General features: G+C 37.0%; 1 protein-coding gene across 1 annotated transcript in view; it reads left to right on the top strand.

The window, feature by feature from the left end:
• PAPPA2 (pappalysin 2) overlaps positions 1–14,273 on the top strand; it is a gene marked incomplete at both ends in the record, with an annotated part of 159,355 nt that overhangs the window by 35,009 nt on the left and 110,073 nt on the right. Inside the window, one exon of the mRNA XM_083357379.1 lies at positions 11,500–11,645. Within this exon, the coding sequence (XP_083213505.1) occupies positions 11,500–11,645 (146 nt within the window). The remainder of the gene's footprint in view (positions 1–11,499; positions 11,646–14,273) is intronic.

Here is a 14,273-nt window from a genome sequence, read left to right as displayed (position 1 = left end):
GAGTTCCTGTGCTCTTCAATGTGTGCACTTATTCTTCTGTTGGTCTGTGCTGGGTGGTGGTGTGAGAGTGCGTTCAGATAGTGGTTTGTGTGTGTTTTTTTATGGTAGATAGTGTGTCCTAGGAAGCCGTTGGATTTCTTGTAGACTAAGACATCAAGGAAGGGAAGTTGATTGTTAGCTTCTGTTTCCTGGGCTTTGGTTTGGCTTTGACTTTGCTGTTTGGCCTTGTGTTCATGGCAAATGTCAGTTTGCTTTGTGTGGGGGTCGGGGGGTGGGGTGCAGCAGCTGGAGATGCCACTGTGGTTTGGCTTCTGGATGGTGGTTGTTACACCACAGCCTTCTGCTCAGGACATTACATCACAGAACTCAGGAGGTTACAATGCTAAAGCTCGGGATGTCACAACACAGCCAACCACCCAAGATGTTGCAGCCCAGAACAAAGGATATACCAATCAGCCCATCACTCAAGTCGTTACAACACTCAAGTCGTTACAACACAAAAGACTAATAGGCACACAGCCATCACCTCAGCCACACAGGATGTTACAAAACAACCGACTCAGCTGCAGACAATAACTCCATCATCCAATCAGGATGTAACAACACAGCCAACCAACCCGCTTACAGCAACAAAGCCAGCACCACACACAACCCCACCAATATTTATAGAGAGACAGCAGCTCCAATCACGCTTTTCTGGGCAGTCCTACAAGGAAATATTGAGAGAACATGACCCCCTAAATATTAGGTCCTATCTTCCCTTTTATTTAACATCTATAATATATGAAGCTATTGGAGGAATCATGTCTGAATTTGGATCTATTACTATCAGTATATACAGATGCTGGGGAGGGGAGGCAGTGATTTGGTGAGTGTTACACTTGTGTCATAAGCTTTGCCTGTTTTATACACATGTCATTCAGACTTGTATGTATAAGATTCAGCTTCTATTGAGATCTTAAGGTTAAACATAGATTTAGAATAGAATAGAATAGAATAGAATAGAATAGAATAGAATAGAATAGAATAGAATAGAATAGAATAGAGCTGGAAGGGACCTTAGAGGTCTTCTAGTCCAGCCTCCTGCTCAAGCAGGAAAACCTATTCCATTTCAGACAAGTGACTGTCCAGTCTCTTATTAAAAACCTCCAGTGATGGAGCACCCAGAATTTCTGGAGGCAACCTGTTCACTGGTCAGTTGTCCTCACTGTTAGGAACTTTCTCCTTAATTCCAGGTTGCTTCTCTCCTTGGTCAGTTTCCAACCGTTGTTTCTTGTCCTGCCCTCTGGTGCTTTGGAGAATAATTTGACCCCCTCTTCTTTGTGGCAGACACCTGTTGCACATCTTCAGAACACTCTTGCTCAGGGGTTTCCAAATTACTGGGAAGCCTCTCCTTAATCTCCACAGCATCACCACAAACAAAGTCTGACACAAGAATTCAGCCGTACTTTGATGAGTTGACTCTTTCAATACAGTGGGAATCTCAAGTGTGCCTTAAGTGATTACAGTTTCTTGCCTCATTGAGGTTGCTCACTAACAGCAGACCAGTCAAGAAGAGCTGTTCCCATAACAGAGAAGTGTAGCTGCTTGTGCCTTGTACTTTCTTTTCCCTTACCAGTATCCTCTGGCTCCCTATGTGGCTCATCATAGCTTGAGAAATTTCTTTTAAAAAAATACCTAGTCTTATGTATGACATAAGGTTAGTGTATTATAACAGAAATACAGCTGGGTGACTTTTGGATGAATCGTATTTACTTTAATGCACTACTAAATTTGGTGAATTTAGTACTGTATAATACTAAGATACGTTAATTGCCCAACTTGAGTGGACAGCAACCAGTGTTTTCAAGAGGTTTAATTATGGCATTAATATAAACATTTAAAAAGAGAAGGGCAAGTATACAATCTTACTTCACTCTTTTTTAAAATTAGTATTGGCAAGAAAAATTGGCTCAGGCACAACTTAACCTCTGTTTGGGTATTTGTATGTAGCTCCATAATTAGAAGTTTTCCTATATATAAAGTCTTATGACTTCAGTGGTTGTTTTAGCTAATCATTTGTCTTTTGTTGAAATATATGCTACACATTTTCTGTGCATGCTGTAATATAAACCTGTTCTTGTTTCCCTTGTTCTTATATCCCTGTACATGTGAGGGAAAATCTGTAGTCGCAGTTACAGGATTTGTTACATAGTGTTCCATAGTACTGGGAAAATAAATCTATATGTAGGAAAGATAGAATAAGTTTCTTCTGCCAAGCCTCACATAGTTGTCAAACACAAGAAGTGAGAACTACATGAATTTTAGAAAGGCTTTAGGGCAGGGGTGTCAAACTCGCAATGTCACGTGATGTGTCGCGACGTATCACAACTTTTTTGCCATTGCCGCCAATGGGGTGGGCGTGGTTTCGGTATGATGCATCCAACCTGTGGGCTGGCAGTTTGACACCCCTGCTTTAGGGCAAAAACATAATCTTAAAAAAATGAAAGAGTAAATTTCCTGACTAATTAATAGTGTGTAAATTAAGGTGGAATCTCTTTGAAATGCTTCCTTATGGTCTTTTTATCTTTTCTCACATAAACTGAATTCTCCTTCCCTGTTTCCTTCCCACCTGCTTCTTCCCTTAAGGACAGTGGTTGGGAGATTGTGGAGTTTGAAGGGGCAATTCATTTCAAGGAATAGCAGTTTGCAAATGGAAGTAGAGAGTCCTGTCTTTGAATTGGCATACGGAATTTGGAGGCTGTTAGGGATATGTAATCAATATTGCTTCTGTTTTAAAATTACATCCAGATGCAAAAGAGAGTGGGAATGGATTTTTAGCAGTTGTGACATCATCTATAGGCCATTCAAAGTTACGGCTTGTGGATTTTTCAAGCAAATTTCTAGCAACTTTTTTGCATGTATGTATAAATGTACTAATGCATGCATTTGTGTAACTTTTGTAGATACATTTAGCATCATCAAACAACAGTACCTTGTCTATCCTGGGTCCTTGGGAAGGTCTTGCTAGGTGGATAAAAAGACCAATTCCAGTCTACATCAGCTGATTGTGCAACCAACCATGATAATAAATTGATATGATACCTGATTCCCAATGACTAAAACAGGTGCACTATATTCAAATTCTTTTATTTCCTCTTAATTAAAAATAATTTAGTTAGCATCATTTTCTCAAGGAAGCAGTTAATTAAACAAATTTTTGAGCCCCAGTGAATCTCTTGTCAAAATCATCTGTTTCAAGTAGGTGAGAAATTGCCTGAAAAAAAGCATCATCCCCATTGGGAGCTTCTTAAACTGTAAAGCCTCTTTTGAACAGTCCTATTTATTTTGCACCTGGTTATTTTATTAATTTTCTTCAGAACATGTAGGAATTAACAACTACTGGGTAGGAATAAGACAGACATTTGTTTTGCTTTTTTTTTAAAGTGTTGGTTGCTTGCCTTCCATTCATCTGTGAGGAAGGGGTAATCTTTCTATAGCAATAAAATGCTTTGAGCTCTGTCTAGGGCTTCCGGTGTGCGCAGGCGGCGCTTCTGGACGTGCAGGAACAGCCTGCTTCCTGCCATCCGTTTTCTTTGTTTTTTGGAGAACCCTGAAAAGGGTCAAAAATCGCCCTGGAGGGGCGATTACCGAGAGGAGGACTTTCCTGCGATCGCGGAAGTGCGGCAGCCCTCCACTGGAATCCGGAATCATCTCCTTTGGCCCGAAGAAGAAGAGATTGGCCATAAAGATGGCCGATCATTAAACCGCTCCCTGCCGAAAGCCAAAGCACTACCTAGCACTAAGAAGCAATCTGGAGGACCTGGGTGAGCTTTTAACTTTCTTATTCCCTAACCATCTTCCTGTGGGACTTTCCTGAAAACCTCCTTCCCCATTTTTTTGAGAAAATGGCGAATATCTACTCTGGAAACAAATCTTAAAGCCTCAAAGCTTCAAAAAAACTTTAATTCAGCAAAGAAATTAAGTAATTTCATCTGTATTTACTAAAAAGCTTCTATTTGTTGCTGGGAATCCACTACCCTATCTTTTCTCTAAGCTGTGAATTAAGGAAAAAATTTGGACCAATCCTACAAAAGTTCTATATTAATATGGAAAAAGAAAAGAAAAGAAAATTTCTACATTGCATGTTTTATGTTACTGTTGACATCTTGTGGCGAAACCTGGTACAGCAAGTAAATTTCCTTTTTTGTTGTTGTGAGAGCTCACTGAATAACAGAGCTGTCCTTGACACTAAGATAAGGGTGGGAACACCTGGCACTGAATACAACTCTTCAGGAGGTGGAAAATCTATGACTATTGTTAAAACAGCCTCCATGGAAGATTTAACTGCAAACAACAACGAAATGGATGAATACATCCCACTTCTTGATTATAAACTGATATTGGACACGATTTTGGCAACGACAGAGCAAATTAAAGCCAAATTTCAAGAAGAATCTAAAGCCACCAAATCAAATTTTGATTTTAAATGAGGAAAAGATAACCCAAAATCAAATAGAAGAAGTGGAAACTAATACTAAAATAGGAGATTTCAAAGAACAACAAAAGCAACCTACAGAAGACCTTAAAGTCCAAACTTTAATGGCAGCAACAAAACTTGCAACCCAAAAAGCAGCAGCACCTGAAGAAAAGAACACCAAGAGTGAAGACACTAAAGGCCTTCAAATACAATATATTGAGAATTCAATTAATCAAAGGACAATCATAATATCAGCTACTACTTTCTACCTAACTCAGATAGAATTGGAAGAACAAAAAGATTTGACTGATTTAATGACAACTATATTATATCAACCATCAAAAACTGAATTATCAAAGCAAAAATACAATGGTTACAAAGGGGACATCTTCCTTGCAAAACTGACATTTGGATATGCTCCTTGGATTCAAATAAGGGGTATAGGAAGAAAGGAAGATACATTTGAGATTTTAAAGATGCCAAGAGGGAAGCATGATTGGCACAAAAGGAAGGCAAGAGTTAGATTTAAAAAAAATGAACTTGTTTCTCTTTGGGGATTCCTAAAGATAGACTATAAAAATATCTTTTTTGTGGATTAAGGGGAATCTCTAAAAAATATAACTGATTTTACATTTAGCTTTTAGATCTGTAAAGGAAAACAAAAGTAAGCTCTTAGAATATAACTCCGAACTATATCTTAGAACTTGGAATGACATATCAAAAGATAATATTTTAATAATTGATGTACGGTCAAGTTGACTTATAAAATATTCAGTGGTTACTTTTGAATCATAGTATAGAACCTAGATTTTTATATATAAAAGATAGTATTTTAATAATTGTTGAATGGTTAAGGCAAAAAACATAGTTCTAATAACTGGTGATTTGTTAAGATGAAAATTAGACTTCAATGGTAAAGCATAAGAATGCTTTGTAATGAACAATATAAGTTTTGTAGACAAAAGAATTATTCTTTATTGAAATAGGGAATTGTGGGTTACCCAAAAATTAAGCTTTTTCCTATACACTATAGGCCACTTTAGAATATCCTTTTGCAATTAGATAAAATTTAAAAACAGGATATTGATATGTATTACTGAAAATATATTTTAAGTTTTGTTGATTGACTAGGTTACAACTAGAAATGTACTAACTTGCCTATTTTGACTATGTAATAACTAAGGGAAGTAGAGAGGGCATCTCTGTTGATGTAGCCTGAACTATTTACAACTGGTTATTTCTTATTTTAACTACCCAACCACCATATTGTTTCACAAATACATGTATATGTAAATATTAAAAAATCAATAAAACTTGTCTATTAAAAAATGCTTTGAGCTCCCTCTTAATATATACTGGTTTAGACATGGGGAAGATTTTGGATCAGAAGGTAATTCACCACTAGGGTCGAGATCAGTATATCTTTTCATTTCCATTTTATAATTGTTTCACCAAAGATAGGTTAATGAGTGATCAAGAGAACTGAACTGACATTCTTGTCCTGAAAATACTGGTTCCATCCCTTTCATCACCAGGATTGCTAAGTTCATTCTGATAAGAGATCACATCCAGTTCCACAATTTAATTCAGAACCAAACCAGATGTTACATTAATTTTGTGATAAGCAAGTATGCCCATTTTTTTTTTAAAAAAAAAGAATTCTCAAAGAAATGGTAGCAGTGGTTTTCATCAGGTCTACCACATTTTGAGATTGGCAAAACAATAGATTTACAGAGGTTGGACCCTTTTGATTTTTTAAACTAATGCGTCCTATTCTGTATTGATCTGTGCATTAGGTCTATTTTATCTGACCAGATTTCTGTTACTGATACATAAAAATATTGGCCTGTGAACTTGAAGAACTTAGAATGTTTGTTGAAAGGGTTCTGGAAAACCAAGTCTTGTCATTGTGCATAGAATGACCAAATGTTTGCCATTCAGAGAGGGAATCCCAGAATGGATAAAATGAAATGATTATTATACATTGACTTAGTTTTCAGCAATGGCTATGGGTTCATCATGATGTTTCTGCATAGCCTCTGCACTATATTCTTGAGAAAAAAAACTCTAAATGGAACAAGCCAAAAGTATTTTGACACTGCATTTGCTCTATTCGCATACATCCCTTGATAATTTCTCCATAATTTCTACCAGATAACAAAGATTTTGCTTCCTGAATTTTTTTAGGTATATGAGGGTGGAGGTTCATTCTCCGAGCTTGTGGGTTGGCTTCCAAACATTTCATTACCAGGTTAGATAACATTTCCAGTGGAGTTTAGGGGGTGTCAGTGCCAGTGTTTATAAGGGCTTCGTGTGGTCAGTAGGCCCACACAAAGCCTTTATAGATGTATCTTATAGATTTTTGGCTGCTAACCAATAGATTGTTATATATGTCAATTATGTAATTAGTCAGATTAAAAAGAAATGGCCACTATGAAAGAATTTGGTTCTTGAACAAGAAAATGTGGCACATGAAGCACATTGATTCAACAAAGATATTTTGGCTTCTGCTTCACATAAAACTTGGACTGATGAAAATTTTTATGAAAACAGGTGAAGGCAGATGAAGGTTTTTGTTTTTTTTTTAATTGAAAAGTTTTAATATACATTTTATCTTTAACAGTCCCCCCTCCCCCTCCCTTCTCCCTCCCTCCCTACCCCTCTCCCCCTCCCCCCCGACTTCCCAGAGCTAAGTACAAGGTATATAAAAAAAAAAATCATAAACATCCATATGCTAACAACCATAAACTCTAAAATCTATCACTCTCTGGCTCATATAGGATAATACAAACACTATTAATATTAAATATATATAAAAAAAGGGAAAAAAAAGAAAAGGAAGACTTATTCAAATGCTACATGAAACTTTTTAGTCCTATATTTGTTCTGGATATACTCAATCCATTTTCTCCATTCCATAATATAACGTTCTTGCGAGTGATCTTTCAAATAAGCCGAAATCTTTGCCATCTCTGCCAGGTCAGAAACCTTTAAAGTCCATTCTTCTAAGGTCGGCAGTTCCTCCTTCTTCCAATACTGACCTATTAAGAGTCTTGCTGCCGTAATTAAATTCAACATCAGCTTAGTGTCCACAACCGTAACATCTGTAATTATTCCCAACAAAAAAAGTTGCGGACAAAACTTTATCCTTTGCTTGAAAATCTTCTGCATATTCCACCAAATTTTTATCCAAAAGGCCTTAACCTTTTTGCAAGTCCACCATATGTGAAAATATGTTGCATCTTCATCGCCACACCTCCAGCATTTTGGCTCATAATTCGGGTACATACTTGCAAGCTTTTTAGGATCTAAATGCCATCTATAAAACATTTTATAAAAGTTCTCTCTTAGATTTTGAGCTTGTGTAAATTTTACGTTCCTCACCCAAATCTTTTCCCACGTGTCCATTGTAATAACTTCTTGGATGTTTTGGGCCCATTTTATCATACAGTCCTTAACAAGTTCTGTTTCTGAATCAATCTCTATCAATGCAAGATATATCCGTTTAATATGTGCTGGTCCCTGATTTCTAATTTGCTTTATCAGATTTTCATCAGTCAGTGTAAAACCAGTTTTCTGGTCTTCTTTCCACCTGGCCCGTAGCTGAATATATTGAAACCAAGTTTGAACAATCTTCTCATCTCGCAAGAGGCTGTATGGTTTCAGACACCAGACATTTCTTTCCAAGCTTAAAATCTCCTTATACGTAGTCACATCATGTTTAAAACCAACATTTATATTTTCTATTGCGTGTTTTGGAATTGCCCATAAAGGTATCTTACAGTCTAACTTATGTCTATACTTCCTCCAAACTCTCAGCAATGCCTGTCTTAAAATATGCACTCTAAACACATTATCTACCTTCTTATCATACAACAAATATGCATGCCAGCCAAACAGCAAATCGTGGCCCTCAAGATTTAATAATCTCTCTTGTGTCAAATTAATCCAATCACTTATACCTGCTAACGCAGCAGCTTCATAATATAATTTAAGATTAGGCATTTTAAGACCACCTCTTTCACGAGTATCCTGCATAATCTTAAGTTTAACTCGTGGCCTTTTCCCTGCCCATACAAATTTATTGATACCTCGCTGCCATTCCTCCAAATTAAAATCTTTCTTAAGAACCGGTATCATTTGAAATAAAAATAAAAATTTAGGCAGGACATTCATTTTCACTGCTGCGATTCGCCCCAACAAAGACAATTGCAGTTTTTCCCAACTCTCCATTTCTTTTTGAATTTTTCCCCATAATTTTTCATAATTATTTTTATATAATTTTGTATTAGAGGGCGACAAAAGCACCCCCAAATATTTGACCCTTTTAACAATCTCAAATCCAGTTAACCCTTCTAAAAGGGCCTTTTGCGATGCTGTCATGTTTTTAGCCAAAATTTTAGTTTTTTGTACATTAACTTTAAATCCAGAAACCTTCCCATATTGCATTATTATCTCCATCAGGTTTTTGTTATTTGAGACAGATGTTTCCAAGAACAACTGATGCCAAGATTAAGGAAGGCATAAGATCAAATACCATATGGTGTTAATGACGAGTGGCTTAAAGATCTGTCAGTGGAGCCAGAGAAAATCACCTGCGAAGCATTCAAGGATGTTATTGAGAATATTCTTGGCAACTGCAGAGCACCAAGCTGCATTTAGCTGGCTGATAAACTTCTTACAGCATGCAAGACCACAAAGTGCAACATATCACTGAAGAATTTCTTTTCTTTTCTTTTCTTTGCATTTGCACTTCTTTCCCAAAAATCTAGATGCAGTCAGTGATGAACATGGAGTAAGGTTTCACCCAGGGTATTGCACAATGGAAAAGTAGTATGAGGACTAGTGGAATCCATCAGTGCTAGCTGATTATTGTTGGACACTGCAGCAAGATGCAATGGACATTGAGTACAAACAACAATCAACTGTTGAACTCATGCAGCATGCCAAAAACATTATGCAATTGAATATATTATGGTCATTAAAAGATAATTCCATATTTCTCAAGGTTCCTACATGATACAGTGATTCTGAAATTATATTTGTGTTCTGTTTGAAAGAGTCTATTATAATCACCAAAAAGTTTTTTAGGAAGCAAAATGTTTGGGGAAAAAATTGTGGCCCAGTTATATGGGCAAAGAAGAGGAGAAGGAGGAGGGAATGGGAAGTATCGTGGGCATTCACATTCCTCTAAATTGTAGCCCTGTTCACATAAAAGATTTGTGCAGAAATCTCCAGTGTCAAGAGTATCACTGCTGTTGCTTATTAGAACTGTTTGCATTATTTTTATTTGTTCCATTTTATTTCAGTTTATCCTGATCTCATTCTCCTTGTTCTCCTCCTGATATTTCACTGGTACATTGCAAGCCTGTGATTGCACAGAAGCTGAAACCTGATCCTAGAATGAGCAATGAAGCTTCTGGGTTGTTTTGTTTGTTTGTTTGTTTTTACAATGATAGAAATGTTAACTTCTCAACTTGAAAAGAAGAAATGTAAGAGAGAGGAAAAGCTTTCACTGAAAAGCTGCGAATTATTATTATTATTTTACTATTTATTGAGAGTAAGAGAATATTAAAACAAACCCCCAAACTTTTTGGAAATGGATCTTCTGCCATTGAAGGCTTAACTTGGATCTTTTGGGTGCATCGCTTCTTGGTTTATGAGATGGAAAAGAAAAAGAGCTGGAAAATGGGGGAAGTGTGCTGTGAAAATTTGGAAATAATTGATTGGTTTTCATGTTAAGAGAGTCCCCACTTCTCCCTTTATATAACACAAGCAATGGTAAATTTGTATGTTTTAACCTTATTTGGTAAAATTATACTGAATGAACAAGCTGGGTAGGCATATTTATGTAACAACCAGAATTTTAAGGAAACTCTTGATTGATGCACATATCATAGGCCTAGATTGCTGTTGTTTAAAATAAAGTAAAATAATTTTTGCTAGATTCTTTTTTCTCTTTTCACTGGCTGCTCCTTAATATAGCATTAAAATAGAGCATCTAACAACTTATTAATATGCTGATAATTTCAGTGGCTCCTCTGATTAATAGCTGTAGTGGGGAGAGGGAGGGAAGGGGCATGCGGAGAGCATAATGGATAAGTGTAAGTACCGGTACATAAAATTTATGGAGATACTTCTTTTAAGACATTGCCAGACACTAATGGAGACACCAGAAAGAAAAGTTCCTCCAAGGAGTTGCTTCTTTCTTCCTGGATTTGATTTTTGTTAATGATCTGGTCCCTCTCTTGTGGAAAGGTTCATGATTGGATAGCTGTGTTATATTTATCAGTTGTGGCTGGAATATGCTACTTTTCATCATGTAGTTGTTCCAATTTTTTTTTGCTTCTATGAAGCAATAACTTAAAAATCTTAAAGTGATTTGTAATGAAATTAAAGAAACGTAGAGAAAAAAATTGTTGTGCACAACAAAGTCCCTCTACATAAGATAGAGATAACTCTCTAAATATGATGGACCTCAGTCCAAATAGGGTCCACCAAAGACATGAAAAACTTCCTACCTGGAACACAAAATCCAGTTAGGGAATGGAGGAGCTTGTGTCCAGGCTTTGGAGCTGATAAGTTTTGTAGCCTTGATGTAACAAAATTAATAGGATCCTACTTCTGTTGCAATTTTTTCATCCCTTGCTATATTGTGCAGGATACTTTATTTCAAGCCAATGCTGAATCAAAAGATTGTTTGGATGCCCATGGACTTGCAATAAGAAGTGATTATTCTCTGAATCATAGAACCACCTGGATCTAAAAAATACCTGAACTGTAATGTAAAGATGTATCAGTCCACTGTTGCTTGTTCTGACTGGCCACAGCTCTTCCCAAACTCAAGAAGAGATTTTTCCAGACTATAACTTTCGCTTGAGTTCCCTTTAAATGCTGGAGTTTAAATATGGATCAGCCTATGTGCAGCACTGCACATGTTTCCCTCTCATGAAGATGTTCGATTTAAATTGAACTAAATTTTATTGTGATTTATCTGTTTAATTATTAACTTTTACTTCTTTCCTCTACCGACTCTGCAGGGCCTATATGAGCATGAAGGAACTTAAAGAAGTCCTTCAGCTGAACAGCACACATTTCCTCAATATCTATTTTGCCAGCTCCGTGCAAGAAGAGCTAGCTGGTGCTGGCACCTGGCCTTGGGACAAGGATGCCCTCAGCCACCTGGGTAAGTATAGCTCTTGAGGCTTATCGGTTGGCTTTGGTACATATTACATACCTGTTATAGTTACAGAGCCAATTTCTTGTAGTGGTTAAAGTGTTGTCCTACAAATTAGAAATTCTATTACCATCTTAGGCATGAAAGCCAGTTGGGTGACCTTGAGCCAGTCACTTTCTCTCAGCCCAACTTACCTCACAGGTTTATTGTTGTAGGGAAAATAGGAAGTCCTTAAGGACTATTGGTATGTTCGTTACCTTGAGTTGGATAGAAATGAAAGGCAGGATAAAAATATTTTTTTTAAAATGATTCAACATTATCCTTCGTGGCATAAGCCCAGTTTAGGCTAGCACAGTGATGTGCAGTCATTTCAGGCTGAGGATTGTATTGGAAATGTGGTTGTCAGAGTAGACAGGGTTAAGGTGTTGTGATTCAGGGTCAGCCTGTGGGTTCGGCAGTTGGGTCGGACGAATCAGAGGAGGAGGGGGGTGTTGAAGACCTTGCTGAGGGGGTTGAAGATCTTGCTGATGATAGCCCTCAGGCAGGCCCCTCCCACTTGGTCACCATGGAGACCCAGCTGTGTGAGCCTGACAGTGTGGATGAAGATGACCCACAGCTGGCCCTGTTCAAGGACGCCCGATGCAGGAGGCAGTCAAGTAGGAGTAAACAGAGGAAGGCTGTGGGGCTTCTCGGAAGGAGGCAGAGAGAGGCCACGCCCTGAACTCTTTATAAAGGGAATGTTTGGGGGGGGCTGGTTTGCTGAAAGCAACCGCTCAGATAGTGTTTCAAAGCTCCTGTATCTTGGTACGTGTCTTGTTTGTTTTTTGTAGTAATAAATTTGGCAGACGTCATTCCAGCCTCTTGCCGTTTATAAAGGGGTTGCCTTTTCTGCAGGGCCGGTAGCAGGCTGGTACAGAACATAAGGCAAAAATTGTTTTTGATTTAATTTTACATAAATGTGAGAACATTGTACAAGTATTTAATAAATGTTTCCTTTGTTATTTTAAAGTGAAACTGCTATTTAAATGTTGGGAAGATAGAATCAATAGTTTATCATGCTCCACAGTTATAGATAATGATCCTTAAAAAGTCAGTCTTTCCTTTTCTCCTACAACCTTCTAGTTTGCTTCTTCCATGTATAGATAATATGGGCAGTCTTGAAAGGAAAACAAGATCAGCCTTATACATACTAATAAATATGGAGCACAGTTAGTCAGGAGTTCCATAGGATCATTGTATTCATCTTTGACTATTTAAATGAGGTTTTCTTACCAGACCTTCAAAATGAATTTAATAAATATATATTCTACAGCTGTTTGGGATTGTCTTTAAGAGAATCTCTTCTCCACAAGATATTAATAATGGTAGTAGATACAAAGCTAGGATATCCACTTTTCTTTTACCTCCTTGGCTCAGGTGCCTTTGGACAACAAACTATATCTCCATGACATTATTCATGTACTGTACATATGAAAAAGGCATTTTCCAGAATTTTTGTTAAATTTAAAAAGAAATTTTGTAAAATATATATCTTAATTATTATGTCATTATACAATAAAAATGCATCTTTTTTTCTACAAAGTACACTTGAGAAAAATAGCCATTTATCCATTTTAATTCGAAAGTTTGTATATGTAGTTTACTCCTCATGTAAGAATGGCTTTGGGAGTATCTGCACTATTTTGGTCAAATTTAAAATGTTAAAACATTATTTCATTTATGACCATGGATATAAATCAAAAGGAAATATATGCACCAAAGAGATATCAGAAACAATGTGACATATATATTAATTTCAATTTACAAAGTTAGTCACCCTTCTGGACAGCCCCTTTTAAGATGATTTTGTCATGTTAATTGGATAAAAAAGTAACATAAAAAATACAACCTGGATATTTTATTAAAGAGGAGGAGATATATACTAAATTAACTATTTATTTTTTTGCTTACTGGATTTATAGGGCTGCCCGTTTCACACATATGACTCAGGGTGGCTTGCACTGTTTAAAACAAAAAAACATGTACAGAAATATAAAATCCACAGAAGCCAGTAAAAAGATCTGAGCTAAACTCCCAAGATTCACATAGCCAAACAAGAGGCTGCCTTCAACATTTGGGCCCCAGGCTCACACACAGAGTCCTGTCTTCAGACCTTACAAAAGGACAACAGGGATGGCTCCCATCTGATCTTTGGAGGGATGGCATTCCAGAAGGTGCTATAATAGAAAAGGCTGTTCTTCTGGGCTCTGCCAGCTTGTCACTCTTTAGTTGATGGCACCCAGAGCATGCATGGGATGGGTTGAAACAACCAGAAAGAGACGGTCTTGCAGGTAATCCTTATATTCTTATAGAAGTTATAGTCACTTCTTGTGAAACGGGCAACTATATAAGTTTGACAGATAGATAGACAGGCAAACGTGACTCTTGTTCCTTATTTGCCTACCAGTTTGTTCCGTAATCACAACAGTATATTTGAATGCATTTTATATGACATATCTATGCAATAACCATGTAACTGAGTTGTTGGTTAATATAAGTGTGCAGAATCTGCCTGCGCAACTTTTATGTGCTGTCAGACAAAATCTTTTTGTATCTGAGAATTTATCTTTAGTGGTAGGCAAAAAGGGAAAAAGAGCC

This window comes from Vipera ursinii (assembly GCF_947247035.1).
Source record: "Vipera ursinii genome assembly, chromosome: 3".
NCBI classification, from domain to species: domain Eukaryota; kingdom Metazoa; phylum Chordata; class Lepidosauria; order Squamata; family Viperidae; genus Vipera; species Vipera ursinii.
This window is presented reverse-complemented; position numbering and strand designations above follow the sequence as displayed.